Below are 19,616 nucleotides of genomic sequence, written 5' to 3'. Positions count from 1 at the left end.
CAACAGTATGATGGACTTTTCAGCCGGCAGATGTTCCGTTATAGAGATTTTAGTGACTTTTGAGCGAGCGCTGTGACCAATAATCACCGAACCATTAGATGCATGTTGAAAAAAAAACAAACGACTTTTGTACATATATATGGTAAATATCAAATGAATTAAATAAAAAAATGCCTTAAATTTTCAGCAAACTTTATTCGAATGTTAAATTCACATCCACTAAAAGTGGCAACTCATTACAAATATTTTGCTGCGAGGGACACAAAATTACTTTTGCTCTTAATACATAATGACTGAAAACAATCTACAATGAGATTTGCGTATTCTTTATACATACATAGTAAAAATTAGAATACCAAATGGGATTTATTTTTTTAATTAGCGTGGTTCCAATCAATGGCACACCACGACATTTGTCTAATGAGATTACATACATATGTAGCTTATTGACTTAAAACCTACGAATACATCGATTGCATGCACTCCGTATAGTAACAAAATGTGTTAAAAATAAAACAGTATCGGCAAAGTACTCCGCGCATAAAAAATGCAAATCACATAATAATCACACTTCACCGAAAGGGCCGGTGTGTTTTCGCAATGGCTCTTTTCCACAATTCCTTTTCGTAAACACAACACAAAGCGTGCACAACAAAAGTATTCGGGTGCCTTGTGCGTAGAAAAAGATTACAGTAAAAAAAATTCATATAAGCCCCGTAGCTCACGTCACTAATAATTACATAGCATATAATAAAATTAAGTAAAAAAAAAAATACATACATATCTAAATAACAACAATAACTTCATATTACATTAAAAGAACGACAAGGCAACGATGTTTAATACTTTTGCTAGTGCATACGTTTGCAGACGGCTTCCGAACAAACGCGTGCTCTGGAAACCGACTGTGGCCTACTTTCGGTGAAGCGTCGCAATAATCAAACCTGCGATGATTAACACCCGATGGACACCATTCCTTATTATGCATATAGTATGACTTTCCTTAACGACTAACTAATCCTTAAAATGCTTGCAGCCCTCTTTTTTGTGATGAATGAGATATAACATTCCAATAGGTGATAGGCGGTACGAGTGAGAGAGGCTCCGTTAATACCTAAACAACATGGACCGCGGTCAAACGCGATCTTATGCGGGGGCGCGCAAAGTGCACGCCCCATTAATCTATATCTATTGAGGACACGGGTAGACAGACAATAAATATATACAACAAAAAATTGAATACAACACGTTCATGTTCGAAGTCAATCAAGCAGTAGGGTTTTTGGGATCTCCCACGAGAAGCAGGATCGTCCAAAGTGGCCATATGTACTAGTCTTTTGGTAAATCGGAGCTCTCAAATTCAATTCTCTGCAACAAAGCAATACAATTCATCAATTTTTTTTACATTACTACAGTATTCATTGCAATTTGTAATATCTGGCATAAATAATTAGCGGCATTGAGAAGACATCCCACTTGCATTTCAATGTTAACGCACGATAGAAGCATTAACTTTTGTTTAACTAATGTAGAAAAATAAAGGCTTCCAAGCCGGTTTAAACCGAAACCGAAAAACCGACTTTTTGACCATTTTTCATAAAACGGAAAACCGAATTTTTTTGTCTCGATCAACCGGATTTCTAAGGTTTTCTTTGATTAATGTTTTTTTACCTCAAAACTAACAATTATGAATTTCAAATTTCTATGAAAGCTCAAAAAAAAAAACAGTATATATCCAAACTTTCTTAGGGAATAAGCGTATATTTCTTTGAACAACAAAAAAAGGTACAGCACTTAGCGGTGGCTTTGAAATTTAGTTATGGACGAAGACCAGGTCAAAAACCAATAAAATATTATTGAAAGTAGTTTCAATAACCTTTAATAAAGGCCTTTCAGAATTTCGGAAAATTGGGTTTTCTATAATTTGTAGTTTTTGTGCGTTTAAGTATAATAAAAGTATAGAAAACGTTATCGTAAGTTGTTATGAATTCGTTTCTGAAAATTCCAATGGTTCAACAAGCTTTTGCTGTTTTAAACTAAAACAGATGTATAAAAATAACTTTGAAAGATGGAAATATTTCCTAGTTCATTACGTTTTCGAACACGAATTCATCTCAGCAGTGTTCTTATTCACGATTACAGTTTTTCTACAAGGCATTACTTTTTTAATATATTCTTGATAGTAGCTAATTTATATCAATTAATTATTTGTGCGTATTTAGGATCTGCCATTTTACGGCTGAGATATATAATACAAATTTTATTATTTAATGATCTTATGAAAGTTCATAATGTTTATAACAATGTTCATAATGTTTTTTTGCATAATATGTATATGTACCTATTCAGATTTTTTTTTTCGATATAAAAATTTAAAACTTAAAATCTTAATTTTCTGAAACCGGTAAATGCCGGTCCACCGGCTTTTTCTTTCGGGCGGTTTTTGAAACCCCTAGTTTGAGACTATACAATGCGGCATTACTACAGAGATTATAATAGTAAAGAGCGCAGTACATACTTAACAATTTTTCCTGGTCTAAGATCAAAGTTTCTATTGACAATACGCAAAAGTTCTTGTTGAGTCTTCTTTGATGTGCCATAGTCGAACACTGCAATAGATAGTGGTTCAGCCACACCGATGGCATAAGAAACCTGCAAAGGAAAATCAATGGATCAATATATGCGAGCTTAGTAATTAAACAAACCGGCAACACTGTTGGTATATTTACCTGGACCATACAGCGTTTGCAGATGCCTCCTCTCACGAGGGATTTGGCGACCCAGCGAGCGGCGTAAGCAGCAGAACGGTCAACTTTGGTGAAGTCTTTACCGCTGAAAGCGCCGCCGCCGTGCGCACCCCATCCTCCGTAAGTGTCTACTATAATTTTGCGTCCCGTTAATCCAGCGTCAGACTGAAAATTCAATAGAAAGTTAAAAACAAAACAAATAAACACTGATTAAATTTAAAAAATGTTATCCGATTCCTAACCTGAGGTCCTCCGATTATGAACAATCCACAAGGATTGATGTGAACAATAGTGTTTTCGTCGAAATATTGAGCTGGTATCACATCTTTTACTACTTTTTCCATCACCTCCTCTCGTAATTTTTCTAGAGTAATCTGCAATCGTTTTATAAAACACATTAAAGAAATCACATTACAGATATTTTATTTGCATTATCCTTAAATACAAACTAGCATACCTTTTCTGAATGTTGCATCGAAACGACAACGGTGTGAACACGCTGTGGTACAGTTTCACCATCGTGGAATAGATACTCACAGGTGACCTGAAAATGAAGCAAAAATCCATGATAATTAGAACATTTTATACAATCACAAGGTTCAAAATGTCATGTAAAATTACTGTCATAGAATTTCAGCCAAAATTACTTGAGACATAAAATATAGTTATCCCACAAAGCTGTACAAGTTATTGTAAAACCGTCTATCATAATCGTCACACAATGAGTTATACTGCGAATCTATTGTGAGCTTTCTACATACCATTACTACATACATAGCTCAGGTCAGTCATGAGATAAACCGATAATACTGGTTTCCCAAAAATCGCTGCATCAGGAAAACGGAAGATACTGTATATAAACTAACTGTGACTAGTGATAAAAATAGCTACGACTTATACCCAATTTGTACAGAATAGTCTGAAATTAAACCATGATTCAGAAAGATACTTTCGCAATGTCCTCAATAAGTTGTACTGTAAATCTTTCATGCGTTTCCCTTACACCTTTTCTTATTCTATATTATTGATATTTCATATATCTTTAAACACTCTTCTATACTTCTTTATGCCGACGACACAAAAATTTATAAACCTTTTCACACTATAGATGATTGTTATAAACTGCAAGTAAATTTGGATAGATTGTCTATATATTGCTTAACCCTTTGAAAGTAAAATGGCCCCGCCAGAGTACAGCCGTACTTGTACGGTATGACACGTTCAATCACTCAAAATACTCTACCTCTCTCATTGTTCGACATATTTGCATCTCGTTTTTTTTCAAGTGTTGCTGAGGTTTCTCTTTCACTCTTGTGTATATATATTTTTGTATTCGAATGAAGAAACCAAATTTAACGAGGCGTGAAAGCCAGTTAAATTTTTATGACTGAACATGATGACAATTTTTTTTCCAAAGTAATATTTTCCATGTGTAAAAACTATAAAATATGTTCCGAACGAATAACATTGAAACCTCTGACTAAATTTATTTCATTTGACCCTCATAAAAATAATTTAGCGTAAAATTATAGATTTATTTTCGAGAGAATTTGGTTCGAGATGCAAGGCCAAACCGCGGCTGGGCAATAAATCAATCATATAATCGAGCGAAATATATCAACTTTAAAACTTCCCACAAAATAAGAGTGTTCGCTCGGATTTTTCAAGTCAGTTGATTCCGAAAAAAAAACTCACTCCTGAGACGTTTCTGGTGTTCAAATTAACTCACTACTCAAAAGGTTAAATAACGACCTTTTACTAAATCCTGAAAAATGTTCCATCTTAAATTTTACCAGAAATAAATCTATTATCATCATTTAAAACATTCAATTCTAAATGCATCCTCTTCTATTAAGGATCTTGGTGTAATACTTAATAATAAACTCGATTACTTTGAACATATTTCCTTCATTACTAATAAAGCATATAAATCACTTGGATTCCTACTCCGCTCAACGAAACCCTTTAATGATCCTCATGTTCTTAATTACTTCTTTATTCCCTTGTAAGGTCTCACCTTGAATTTGCCTCAATTATCTGGTCACCTTTTTATATATCCCATATTAATTGTATTGAAAAGTCTAACTAAAATTTAGCAAATCCTTACGCTACCATTTTCCTTTCTACGCCCATACTACTGTTCCCGATATTTTAAAATGCCTATCCTTTAACAATCTTTCTATCAGGCGACGTCTCACTGATGCTACATTCCTTTTTAAGCTCCTAAATGGTTTCCTTGACTGTCCCGATTTACCGAGTAAGGTTGGTTTCAGGATCCCAGTTAGGTATTCTAAACACGTTGCACTCTTTTCACTTAATCCTTTCAAAACCAATTCCCTAAACCATTCCTATCTACAGCGTGTTTATCGTATGTTTAACGGGGAGCTGAATGACGTTGATCTATTCAGTATTTCCTTGCATCAATTCAGGACTGCCATCAGGAGTCTTGATTGATTGATCCTTTCCATTTCCATTATATAATCTTTATCTTATGTTTAGTTATGCACTGTCCTATTTTAGTTTTTATTCTTTTCTTTTTCATTTGTTTGTGTCTCTACGTACCATTTTATGTAATTTGTAAAAATCTATAATTGGGCTCAGGTGTTATTTTGTAACATTTATTATTAATTTTTATGCATTTCTACATCTGTTTTCTGTTGATTTTTTTTTTTAAATAAATAAATAAAACTTGAGTCAGCTGTGACAAATTGTTGGACAAACTATTGTATTGCCTAGTTACTTGAAGAGTATTAAAAATGATCTTCGAAATGAAAAAATACCTGCAACTGTTCAACTTTCAATACAAAAAAATCGATAATTACCTGCGTCTTAGAATCGGGTCTGGCCCACCAGAATTCGCCGCTTCTGCGAAGTTCGGCAATACGGTAGTTGAGTTTGTGAGCCAAGGCTACAGTCAACGGCATACATTCCTCAGTTTCATTGGTAGCATATCCAAACATTAGACCCTACCGTAAAAAAATACATTAGCAATGCATTCTATATATTAAATAATAATACTTCATATATAAAATATGTAACACCATTTAACTTATTATTATTATTAAAAAGAAAGCGTTATTAGATGCGAAATATATTAGCAAATGGAAATGGGTGAATGGAAAAATTCAAAAGACCTGATCGCCTGCCCCAACTTCCTCCTCATTTCTGTTCTCGTGTACCCCTGCCGCAATGTTCGGTGACTGTTGGTCCAGGGCAAGGAGAACGTTGCACGTCTTGTAATCAAACCCTGTTATCAGGCATCGTTATTTATAAGCGGCATGCATTAATCATATATATATATTTATGTATATATTATATATATATGTATAAATTAAAGCCCTCAAATGCAACTCGTGCTGGAATTCATACCTAAAGATGCAGATATGTAATTCGGTGCGAAATTTCAACGTAACACTTGTAAGTTACAAAGCATAATTCACATGTAATGTCCCGCTGATATTTCGCACAGTTGAAAAACCCAATTTAAATTTTAAAATGCATATTTTAATACGAAATAACATCTTCAACTATAAGGTTTGCAATTCTGCAATTCTGCAAAGTTTTCCAATACAAAAATATCTGAATTGATTATATGATAAAAACTTAAATGAATTGTCGCTAATCTGTGGTAATCCAAATAATAACTTTATAGCAAAATTCATAAAAAAAAAACAAACGAATGATCAGCTATTGTATTTAATAAACTTAACATTATATCAGGGCTGTGGAGTCAGAGCTGTAAAAAATCAACCGACTTTGACTCCTTTTTTTTTAATGAATAGTATTAAAGTATGCGTCAACTATTTTTTTTTTCAAGTAAATCGACTAATGAATTGAAATTTAATAATTTCTTTATAAAAATCATGACTTAAAATTACATTATGGATGAAATCGTTGAATTGCACATATTTTCCATCTAATTTTATCCATACTCCATCTCAATTTTTTTTTTAATTTGATTTACGGCGAAAACACTGAGTGGTATGGGACGTCACGTCCCTGGCTTGTAAACAGTGGGTCTTCGCCAAACCAGATTCGTGTATAGTTGCACGTGCAGAATGCATATGTTTGGGAGGTTGCATGTGTATGCATATCCATATGCAACTGACAAGTTTCTCCTACATTTCTTCAAATATGATATTCACCGTTATCGATCACTGTCAAAGCGAGGACAAATACAAGGATGAAATATCACCGAAAACACTCCAGGGGGTGATTTTTGGGACTTATATGGGCTAGGTGTTGCGTTTTTTTCGCATGTTTAAAAGTATCTAAAAAAAAAAGCACATACCACATACCACTCAGTGTGTTTTCGCCCTTATTTGTGTAATGAAATTCATACACATGTACAATGAATGTACTTACTTTTTATTTATACCTATTTTATTACCAATAATTCTTAGCAGCCAACATTTATTTATTGAAGGGTTCGGTTAGGTTAGGTTAAGTTAGGGTTGGCCCTATTCATCTAAGATTAGGTTGTAAGAGTCAGTATTTATTTTTGTCAATTTTTTTTGTTACTGGCAACCCATTTGACGGGCGAAAGCCGAATCTGTCTATTTTAGAGAGGGGCCATAATTTTATACGTTGGCAAGAAAATTCCATCTTACTAAAATAAGTTAGAGTAGGAGCGGAAGTCGAATTTTTGATACGACTCCACAGCCTTGAATTATATTGAAGACTTATTACTTCTAAATGAAGATTATTGGCGTATCTGAAATCGCACAAAGTAAAACCTGAAAATCGGCAAAGAAACAGTAACCCGATGAGACATGCATCCAATTGTAAAGTGTTGTTTAAATATTTCTTTCAAAAATGCATATTCGAAGCTTGAACCTATTATAGAAAATATCCACGATGAATGAAAAACCCCAATCCTGATGCTGTCAATGGTGATGTAATTCGAAAATTCCAATGGCGCAATCATAACAAAACCATATATATAGTCCCGCAATGTCCGTATTTATACACATGCCAATACCTGATCTCCGGCACCGATATCATTATCTTCCCTATCGGTATGGACACCGTCTGCAATATTGGGGCTCTGCTGTTCTAGCGCTACCAGCAGATTTAAAGTCCTCCAGTCGAACCCTAAGCACGCATTAAAATTATCAGTCTCCCGTTTCCTCTTCGCAAATTCAATCCCCGATTACACTTAAGGCCTGATTATCGAATGTAAATAACGAGCCATTATACCTTTCGACGAATCGTCGTAGCCGATGTGTTTGACGGTTTCGCGCACCACTTTCTGGTAGTCCACGACAGCCTTGGATGTGATCTCGCCGCAGAGCAATATCATGCCGGTCTTTGTGACCGTTTCTGAAAGATCAATATCGAAAAGTTATATTGAATGAGCCCTTCCCGAAGGCCGTTCGTTACCATTGTGCAAGATGAACTTACCGCATGCTACTTTTGCGTTTGGATCTTGAGCCAAATGAGCGTCGAGGATTGCGTCGCTGATCTGATCGCACATTTTATCTGAAAACATAAAGTGAAATTATAAGTATTGCGCAACGATATCAAATGATGAGTGACGGAATTGAACTTTGGTTCAATTATTTTAAACACTGCCGTGTATGGTAAAAGAGATATTGATACTATTTTTAGCACAAAAAATGAGGAGTCAGACGTACAGAGTCCAAGATATATTTCGAAATATGATAGGGTTACTAATTTCCAGCGCTGTTAATAGTTTTTATAAAAGCGGTCTTTCAATTTGATACAAAGATTTGGAATTTATTAATCGTATATGTATGTATGTACTTGCATAATTTGAATACCATGAAATGGATACAAAATAAAATGATATGTAATTTTTCTGCAAAACTATAATTATCGGGGCCTTGAGTTTTTTTTTTAAATCTAAATAGTCAATTTGTGTATTACTATTAAAATATTGTGCAAAAAAAAAAAATTTAAATTTAATAACCATAAACTATGTATGTTGAATGTTTAATTTTGTATTAGTAAATTTTTGTAAAATTTCAAGGATATCAGAAATTTGCTTATTAGTATGCCGTAGAGATGTCATTAATAAACAGATTGGCAGGAAAAAGTTGTTTTGGCTTCGAAACATGCGCATGTGGACTGATATGAGCGCCGAAAATCTGTTCCGAGCTGTTGAAGACCGATGCGGATATCTTCAAATAATCGATGAGATGGTTATCCAATGAGGTGACATCCGGATGCGGACAGAGCATTGAGAAGATGAGATGATTAAATTTGAATACATTAGACCAGCAGTTTCTGACTGGTGGTATGCGAAAAAAAATCAGTAATGCTGGAAAATAGAAATATTTTTATATAATTTAAGTCGATGTCAATATGTACAGTTGATGATCGAATCATCGAGCAATCGATACTGATTTCCTCTGGTCTTGCAAATATCAAGGTTTTCTCAATCTTCTTTGGCAATATATATTTAATTTTAAAATAATAACTCAATAAACAAAGGAAATGCTAGTTGATAAAAAAGAAGGATCTTAAATGCAATTTGTTAATTTAAGGTTTTTTTTTATCATTCTTGTATAGGTAATATCTGTGTCTATGTACATACCATTTTTAATTTTTGTATTATTTTATATTTATTTAAATAGACTAAAAGGCCAAACCACCCAAATCTTTTGGGCGCCTGAAATGTAAATAAAAAGATTCATACAAGCAAATAAACAAATACGATTTCGGTTGATACATGGTGGGGTTCAATTAAAGTGTCCCAGTTTGAATATCAATAAATTTAATGCACCTTTCGAGAACCGTCACTCACATACATGGGTTGAGATTGGGGCTGCCAGATTTATTGATATCCAAACCAGGACATTTTAATGGTATCCCCACCCCCCTCCAGGCACAGATTTTACAAGAATGTCCCGGAGAACAAGAAACAATTAAAGTGTCCCGGTTGGGATATTAATAAATCTGGCAGCCCTAATCTCTACCCATGTATGTGAGTGACGGTTCTCGAAAGGTGCATAAAATTTAATGATATTCAAACTGGGACACTTTAATTGAACCCCACCATGTATCAACCGAAATCGTATTTGTTCATTTGCTTGTATGAATCTTTTTTACATTTCAAGCGCCCAAAAATTTGAATGCTTTTGTCTTTGAAATAAATATAAAATAATACAAAAATTAAAGAAGGTACATAGACATAGATATTACTAGAGCCCGGAATCTGAGGGGGCTGTTTATTGTTCAAAGATTGTAAATGCATTGTTAAAGGTTTCCCGAACCTTTTTTACAAAGGATTTACAACAATTGAACAATAGGCTACACGTTTCCGGCCCCTTCAGATTCCGACCTCTAGATATTACTAGTCACTGGAGCCTGAGGGGGCCGTGTATTGTTCAAAGGTTGTAAATGCATTGTTAAAGGTTTGCGGAACCTTTTTTACAAAGGATTTACAACAATGGAACAATTGATAGCACTGTGACTATCCTACCTCTAGATATTACAATGATAAAAAAAAACTGTAAAAAGCGTATATAAAAGATCCTTCCTTTTATAAACTAGCATTTCCTTTCATTTTCCCCCGTATATTTAGTTACTTTAATATTAGACAAAATTAATTATATATTGTCAAAATCCCTAAAAATAATTTATAATACACCCATATATACTAACCTGAAAAAACTGCATACCATATATAAAATTCCGTTTGTTACAGACATTACTAACAAACTAACCAGTAGATTCTATGACAGAATCACTAATAACCATACTAACACACTTGTGAACAGTCTCGGTGATTACAACAAAATGTCTATACCCTTCAAGTATAACACACAGATTACCTAAACACAATCTGCTTTAGATCATCGACTTAAGAGAGTCTTTAATTATTACTATGTATTAGATGTATTATGAACATTTATAAGGATTGTAAATAGGTTTTTGAGCTCTTTTTCCTATTATGCTTTAGATTAACATTAGAATAATATAATACTGTAATTACTAACCAAATTAAATTAAATTGTAAAATAGAAAATGATCAGTAGATCAGTAGCTATTAAAATAGATATAAGATGTATTGTGAACATAATTTCGAAATAATAAAAAGCATTTAAAAATCAAACATATTGTCAAAGATTGAAAATTTCATTTCTTCCTTTTTTAACCATGGATGTGGATTTACGGTAAGATTGAGATTCGTGTATTTCAGTATTTCTGAACAATGAAAGGTCAATAAGCAAGCAGCTATCGAAAACTGGGATATTTGGCCGTGCCGAGAGGTCCCTTCGGTACGCCGGGACGTGAAGCTTGAACCCGGAATACCGGGACGCCTGTCAGTCCTAGTCGGGATGCAAATCTAAACGAAAAAAATAAACACATCCAGAGGGTAAAACGATACATGGGATCAGGAGACTTGACACATTCTGAAAGCATAACGATGAGACATGAGGCGAAGATGCATGAAACGTGCACTTTGAGGTTAGGTGATATTATGGCGCGCTTCCACACCACGTGCTCGGAGTGGGGAGAGGAAGGGCCGAAGAGCGGTTCAGCGCCAGCGGGGGGAGAGGGGAGAGCACGTGGGCAGGTGGCGAGTGAAGAGTGAGGAGTGGGAGTGGGAGTAGGGGTAAGGGTGGGGGTGGGGTTTGGATGATAGGGGTGGTGATAATTACCAGGGTGTCCTTCGCCGACCGACTCCGAGGTGAAGAGGAAGGTGGAGTCGTTCTGGGTCTCGTAGTTGTATCCGTTGGAGCGGCCGAAGCCGTTGACGAGGTGCTCCGGCATCTTCGGTGTGGGTGTGGGTTGGTGTGTTGGTGTCGGTGTCGGTGTCGTTGGGGGCGCAGGGCGAGGGGCGAAGGCCGAGGAGCAGCTGGGGTTGAGCAGCGAGAGGTACGTCACAGCGTGTCCCACCGCTGACCACTGGGAAAAGAGGCGCAAACCAAGGCGCACTCGCTATTTATACTCCAGGTCCGGTGGCCCGCTAGGTGTCGCTGCGAACGCACAAAACCGCCAACTTTAAAATGCGCAAACAATAACAAACCGCTTTTTCTTATCCTAACACCTATACAATGTACACCATACACTATACAGGGAATGGGTGGTGCAATCACCCCCGCGATCACCCCTTCGATGAACGACCGTTTCATCCAGCCGAGTGTTCGTACAATAAAGATATCGTTGGTTAAATTTACGTCGGGTTGCAAATTGTGCAAATATTTTATTTTACATAGATCTATATTTATTTATTTTTATTCTAAACAGACCATTGTGGCATAACAGGAATTCCTAAAGCGCCACAATGGTCAACAAATATAAAACAAAATAACAATTAATACATAACGAAAATAATATACTCATCAATTATACATAAAAAAAATACATTTGAACATAAACATAAATACATCCATACATAAACATAAAAAATAGCATTCAATAATAACAGATAGAGTAAAAATATCAAATAAAAAAATATAGCATGAGGAATGCCTTGCACCTACAGCCAGTTTCAATAAATATGTAAGAAACAACTACAAATACAAAACATCCCTGTAAGGCCCAAATGGAAGAGAGTTAATCAAAATTTATTTAATATATGAAGAAGGCCTACATATAAAAGTTCATGCAGAAGCTTTTATATGAGCCAGCAGCGTGGCTCGGTCGTTAAGCTTCTGCTTAACACTGAGAGGCGCCGGGTTCGATCCCTTGAGCTGACCTCGATTGAAAAGAATTTTTCTGAGTATATCTGTAATGCTGCTGGTCAGACCTGGATTTGTGATCTTTAATTTCAACTTGCATAAATATATCAACTGCATAATCAAGTTATACATTCGATACAAATGATTTTATTCAAATCATCTCGTTATATGTATATACATATGTGACGGGTCTACGTGACGAGACAGAATGTTAAATTACAGAAAACGCAAATATCCAAAGGCAAAGATCGAAAATCGAAAGATCTAAAGTCGAAAGATCAAAAAAAAATGGTGAATGGTAAACGGTACATACTCACTTAATTTGCGCGAGCAGGATACAATAGGAACACGAGGAACAGGCTTTTCCTCCCGTATTAATGTGCGCACGCAGAATACGGGAGGAAAAGCATGTTCCTCTTGTTCCTGTTGTATCCTGCTCGTGCAAATTAAGTGAGTATGTACCGTTTACCATGCACCATTTTTTTTTTGATCTTTCAACTTAAGATCTTTCGATTTTCGATCTTTGCCTTCCGATATTTGTGTTTTCTGTAATTTAACATTCTGTCTCGTCACGTAGACCCGTCACATATGTATATACATATAACGAGATGATTTGAATAAAATCATTTGTATCGAATGTATAACTTGATTATGCAGTTGATATATTTATGCAAGTTGAAATTAAAGTGGGAAATAAATAACATAAATACTAACTATGAAAGGTAGATACTGACATATTTTTATTTTATTTTTACATATGTAGATATATACGAGGAAGGCCTGACAGTTAGACCCCAATGCGCAGTTCCTAGATAATTAATTACAAATATTGCAGCATTTTTTTATTACATAAATCACTATAGAGACAAAAGAACACAACTAAATGAATTAATTAACAACTAAAGGTCCGAACGCACTAAGCGACATTGCACTGCTGCGACGCGACACGATACGGTAAAGTTGACACGGCAAACTCTGTCGCGTGACTCGTAGTACGTTCTATCTCACACAATTTCGTCGAGGCCGTCGAAACCAACAATATTACTCACAATATTTTCCATATACAGTTCCTAAATAGTAACCACAGGTTGCAATATGGGAACTGGATATGGAAAATATTGTAAGTAATATTGTTGGTGTTGACAGCCCCATACAAACAATATTTGGCCGCGCACTGCCATGTCGCGTCGCAGTCGCATAGTGCGGTCAGACCTTAACCCTTTGAATGCTGACCAACGCCGATCGGCGTTTTGTTGAAGAGCCCATCAGCCATATAACGTAAACAAGAATACTACGAATACTACAAGAATAAGGCTTTAAAAATAGAATTGAAAAACAAATGCATTGAACATGGGTCGTATAATCCATGTAATTAATTTGTCAACGTTTATAAAGACTCGCTTACACCGGAATTTCCGAATTTATAACCATAGCAGTATTACCCGATAGAAATCCCTAACTGCTAAGTATTTTAGATTGTGAGCATTACATTTTAACAACAATAAAGAAGGTGGAACTACTTTTGGAAAAATACATTCATTAATAGACTTCTTTTGTTTTTTTTTATATTGTTTCAAGATACATTAGAGAGTCTAAACACACCTTTACAAAACTCGAAATCCTCGGCGGTAGTTAACTAGGTTTTGTTTGGATTAGCTACAATTTTTATAACTGCTTTCTATTGGATTTCTAAATAATTCTAATTAGAAATGTTGGCGAAATTTTCAGCGTGGCGGGCTTTCAACAACAAAAGACGTCAGAACCCAAAGGTTTAATTAATTAATTAATCCATTGAGACATCTATGGATATAGACTTGTACATAATTTTTTACATATTGTACATAAATCAAATTCAGATATTTGTAACAGCAGGTAGAGTGATTTTTGCCAATTTGAGGAACCGTTTCAACAATGAAAATCAGATAAATTCCCAAACTCTGATAAGAAACGATCTACTTAGAGTTGGTTACAAATATCCAAGTCTAACCAGCAGTTTAAAGATTAGCATGGGATCGAACCCAGTTATCTATCGGTGCTAAACATAAAAGCAACCAACGAGTCATATTCCTGGCTAATGTATGTAGTTTAGGCGTTATGTTTGAAATTGTCGTTCATCGGTAGGGTTGCCACCCCTACAGTTTTGACACGGAATCTCCGGGTTTCGGCTAGTCGTACCCGGGATCCGGGTTTGAGTGTTATTTCTCCGGATTTGTATTAAATTCCGCACAAAATTATAGAAATGTACATTATAAATTCATTGTATGCAAAGCGTATAAAAGAATAAATAGGCCTGTGGCGCATATCTCGTGTACGAAATGTCTGACGATATCTCGTTTACAAAATTGTGTTACTGAAGCGAAAGTATGTATACTATACATAAAGGCTATTGTTTACTTGGTAAAATTTTAAAATTTTGAAAGCAGGCCATTCAAATATTTTTCAGTAATAAATAGGAATTGCAATTTACCGTTAAATTTAATAAACCGGAAAACGGGAAATGGTAAAAGTCATAATTAGAGGTAGGACCGGAAGCGTGCTTTTTCCAGGAAACAAGGCATTTTGGGTCTGTTTTCCAGGAAATAGAGCAAACTACAAAGCTAGAGTGCAATAAAATGGTTCAACATAAAAATTAACAATGCACGGTGAACAATAAACAAAGAACGGCACGCTTCCGGTCCTATCTCTAGTCATAATAGTCCTACCACCGTGTCATAATTAGACTGGGGATAGAGACAGTGCTTTTTCCAAGTGCAAAAAAACAGGTTCGGCGAACCTTTAACAAAGCACTTACAGCAATTTAACAATAAACGGCGCGCTTTGGGTCCGGAGTCTAGTCATAATAGTCCTACTACTGGTATACCGGTATTTACTAGTAAATGAAAAAAGTTTTCTTTCGTGGATTTAGATACCTGTATGTCGTTACTTTTCCTAAAAAGTAACCACATACAGTATCTTTCCTAGATTGAATCATAAATAATTAAAAATAAATCTCAGGTTAATAATGTCATATTATCACATACAGGTCACAATTAAGTAGATTTGTAATAATAAATAAATTTTTATTTTTATTTTTAACCTATCATATTTATTTATTTATATTTTGGACCATTTGAAAGTTTCAATCGAAATTGAAACAAACATCTGATCACGTTTAATACGGTTTGGTTGGTCTGAGTTGGCAGTGAATTTCTCAATTTGAAATAGCCACATTTAAAACTGAAAACAAACAAATTCCATACAAACTAGTCGACGATACGCCATTTGCATCGATTTTTAATGTAAGATTGTGCAAAATGCCTGTATATTATGTACTTAAATTTGCGATAAGATAGTTTTCGGTAATCACCGGTAAATTTAAAAACTTACCGGTACTTACCGGTGGCGAAGTTTTGTCGATTTACCAGCATTGCAATCCCTAGTAATAAATCTTAAGAACGAAATAAGTAATAAGTCTTAAGAACGAATACCAAGATGATGCAAAATACATCAATGTAGAATTAAGTGCCGATAAATTTTATGGTGATATCTACCTTCTTAAAAATATCGTTCTTTCCATCAAATCTCTCGATTTGCCTGTCTATAAAAATACTTTCCTCTAACTGTTAGAGTGTAACATTATCACTGAACTACCAAAACTTGGTAAGCATTCAATAGATACCCGTAAGTAATGCATAACATGGAAAGAATTTTTTCTATTACGAGAAATAAATTGACGGAATGGTAATTACAAAAAACTTTGAATTACGTACACTGTTCGACAAATGACGACTTTTTTTGTTTCAGAGACGAAATATGACTTTTCTTATATATCTATGCCCAGTGAACACGAATGTGGTAATAAAAAATGTTAATAAGGCTCGAGATTCGGAGATATGTGTGTTTTTTAAATCGCGCGATTTTTCTATATCTTGGTGTTGTTCGTTCGATGTCTCAAAATCTGTCAATTGCCTGTTCAAAATGAATATTGGAATCTATAGTCGGGTATTTTATCTTTCATTTGTAGTACTTTTCAGCTTTCAAATCTCTCTAAGTAGTCGTCCAGTTCAAATCAAAAGTCAAAAGTACGTATTTTCACTTGGGATTTTTTCCCACGGTTAATACTATTTTATATTGAGTATTTTCTATTGAAACATGTTTATTGAGATAGTGTTCTGGCCATACTATTTTTTGTTTTCGTTTAAAAGGGATAATTGGAAGTGTGCTGAATTTTAAATCGATAAAATTGCGAGCAAAAAGCTCGTAGTAGTATTTACTCGTATTTACACGAATCTGAATTGAATTAATAGGGATAATATATAAAATTGTCTTTATATGAGAATTAAATAAAATTCCACTTAGGAAAATTATATTTCGACTATTCTTGTGGATTAATAACAAAAATTATATTGATAACTGGCTTACCTCGATAAAATAAACGAATTTATATAAAAAATAATCATTTATCTATAGTCTTATATAATGTAATGTTTATGTATAACTATATATGTATACAGAAATGTGGATTAAGAAATGGGGGAGCTATAAAAAAAACGTTATAATTACTAACTAAGCTATATTTTTTTTTATTAATTTTTTCACTATCGTTAACTAGTAAAGTGGTAAGTGGTATTTCACAATTGTCTATGAAAAAGTAACTCAGTAACTTAGTAGTCTTGTGGAATTTTCTAATGTTGTATTATTTATAATCACAAACACATTTAAACGATAGCATCGATATTACACAAATGAAATATTGTACAATCCGTTTGTGGTTCGCTCGTTACAAGAAGTCCGAACTCCAAGCGTGTCAATTAGAATTTATCAATTCAAATACGGAAGTGATTTTACATTATTAACATGAATGATTCTCGTTCTAATATTTTTCCCTCTCATAATTAAAAATATTCAAATAACATGATGATTAGCTCACCGATACATGTGTATGCACACGATAACAATAAATTAGTGTAATACGATCAAGTTTCGTGTGATTGTTGGAATTTCAAGACTTCACATCGTAACGTACATCGTAACCGGCAAGTGAGCTAGAAATGCGTTAGCTTACTCCAAAAATATACCATGGCAACCGATCTTGACCCATTACTACTAGCAAACGGTTTGCCAAAACCCGAACTCTCTCCTCTCTCAGACCCATGATAATAAATTCAAATAATAGAACAATTTAGAAACAAAAAAAGTGAAAAAAAATATAAATATATCTGTAGCTAATCCAACATGTTATTGTGTTATGATAATAATAATAATAAAACAATAATATCCTTATCGGAATTTTGCGAGCGATTGCGACATTTAGCACATATGTACATATGTGTGTACATACATATGTAAGCACATACATAAGTGTGCATCTGGACAAATGCAATTATGACGTGCGATTTTCATTTTCTTTTGTATTTATATAATCTTCTTAAAAATATTTATATAAACTCAATAAATAATAGCCGTGTTTATGTTTTTCGTAGATATAAAGTAATTCTGCACACAATATTTGGAACTTCGCTGTATATTTTCAAAAGTATGTAAAGTAAAGAATTTTTTTTTTCAATTGTAAATTTCAAACTTAAAATAATCACTTGCTTGAATTCGTGTTAAATAATAAATATTTCACTTTTGAGATATTTTCCATAATTATTCTTCATAGTCATAATTTAGAAATTTCAGTTTAATTTCCTTCGATAAAAATTACTTATTTATATTAACAATCATATTATATAATTAATTTATTATGAATTATCTGAATTGATATTATTTTTTTTAAATAAATAAAGCAACACTTTATTTCATTTGAATTTCATTGAATTTTTTCATTTATTTTTACAGACTAAATAAATAAACGTTTTAATTTTATTTCAAACAAATAGAAACATTGGTGATTAAATGTGAATAAAAAAAATCCTACATCGGCAATTTAATATAAAACGATTATTTGATCCTCTTCGAATTAAAAATATAATACCACAAATTTTTGAAAAAGTCATAAAAATTAAATTTAATGTAATTTGAATGCATTCAATAATTCAAAGTCAATTTATATGATAATAATTTACACAATACAATAGAAATTCCCTTTGTTTATAATAAAATATATGTACGTTTGAAATAAAATTGCAGACAACCTAATCAATTGATTGCATGTTCAAAAATTTAATTAAATTTAATATCAAAAATTTAATAGAAAAAAAGTACAAATAAATATTATAAATTTTAATATGAATTTATATTTAAATTTGAATTTGAACACGAATTAATTTTCACCTTTCAAATAATAAAAAATTAAACACTTGGTCTTTAATTTTTTATTTATGAATTCTTCATGAAAATTCCATTGAAAATATTTAACACCAAAACATACCTCGAAAGCTTCCCTCTCGAAATATTATGCAATAGTACATTATATATGTATGTATGTATAACCTTCACTCACAACACTAATGCTATTATACAAATTACGAACTTACCTGCCTCCAATTTAGCATATAAATAAAATTAACACATTCATACGAAACGAAATAAATTCGCAATGTTATATATATATATATATATATATATATATATATATATATATATATATATATATATATATATATATATATATATATATATATATATATGTATATATATATATATATATATATATATATATATATATATATATATATATATATATATATATGTACATAGGTATCGAATCGATTAAGTAATGCGAGAAACATACAGGTTTATAACTAGTCGAGGTAACGGCTGAGTAATATCCTCGAACTTGGGCAGGCAAGTGATACACCCAATATCCTTTTCGCGACTTAATGTGGACACGAGCAATTCGCAAATGGCACTCATGTCAGACGGCGTGTTGTAACTTTATATATTGACGACCTTTTCACCCCTCAGCTAACCAAAGCGTCATCGATAACGGGAGAAAAATAATAGAATGAAAATAATAAGAAAAAAAAAATCGAAGGCGAAAAAAAATACTCCGCTTATCACCGACGAAGCTATGATGTAAATGTGCCACGAAAATATTTGGCAAAAAATATTCCAGAGCGAAAGTATTCTTTGTTCGTGCGTACGTATGTATATGCATGTGTATTTCGACGATAAGCATCGTGCGAGTGCAAAAGGTTAACGGCACGAACAATTAGTTACATGTATCGTCCACTAGATTCAGTTCAGTTCTGGAAAGTCAGTCAAGTTTGATACTAATTCGTAATTTCAATTT

At 33.5% G+C, this 19,616-nt stretch overlaps 1 protein-coding gene across 2 annotated transcripts; it reads right to left on the bottom strand.

The window, feature by feature from the left end:
* Nucleotides 1-259: 259 nt before the first annotated feature.
* On the bottom strand, nt 260-19,410 carry Sam-S (S-adenosylmethionine Synthetase). 2 transcript variants are annotated; one of them, XM_077438903.1, is made up of 11 exons: nt 19,116-19,410; nt 11,378-11,695; nt 8,151-8,228; nt 7,947-8,069; nt 7,729-7,841; nt 5,570-5,713; nt 3,205-3,291; nt 2,990-3,121; nt 2,730-2,912; nt 2,519-2,652; nt 260-1,368 (listed from the first exon to the last, which is right to left on the bottom strand). In XM_077438903.1, exons 2-11 carry the CDS (start codon nt 11,487-11,489, stop codon nt 1,263-1,265), a joined length of 1,212 nt encoding a protein of 403 aa, XP_077295029.1. In that variant the 5' UTR covers nt 11,490-11,695; nt 19,116-19,410; the 3' UTR covers nt 260-1,262. The 2 variants fall into 2 exon arrangements, with proteins under 2 accessions (XP_077295029.1, XP_077295030.1); XM_077438904.1 differs by lacking the exon at nt 7,729-7,841 and adding an exon at nt 5,882-5,994 and having other exon boundaries at nt 19,116-19,237.
* Nucleotides 19,411-19,616: the final 206 nt, after the last annotated feature.

The sequence above is a fragment of the Arctopsyche grandis genome, chromosome 9 (assembly GCF_051622035.1).
Source record: "Arctopsyche grandis isolate Sample6627 chromosome 9, ASM5162203v2, whole genome shotgun sequence".
NCBI classification, from domain to species: Eukaryota; Metazoa; Arthropoda; class Insecta; order Trichoptera; family Hydropsychidae; genus Arctopsyche; species Arctopsyche grandis.
The sequence above is the reverse complement of the archived record's forward strand: the minus strand, read 5'-3'. Positions and strand labels throughout refer to the sequence as shown.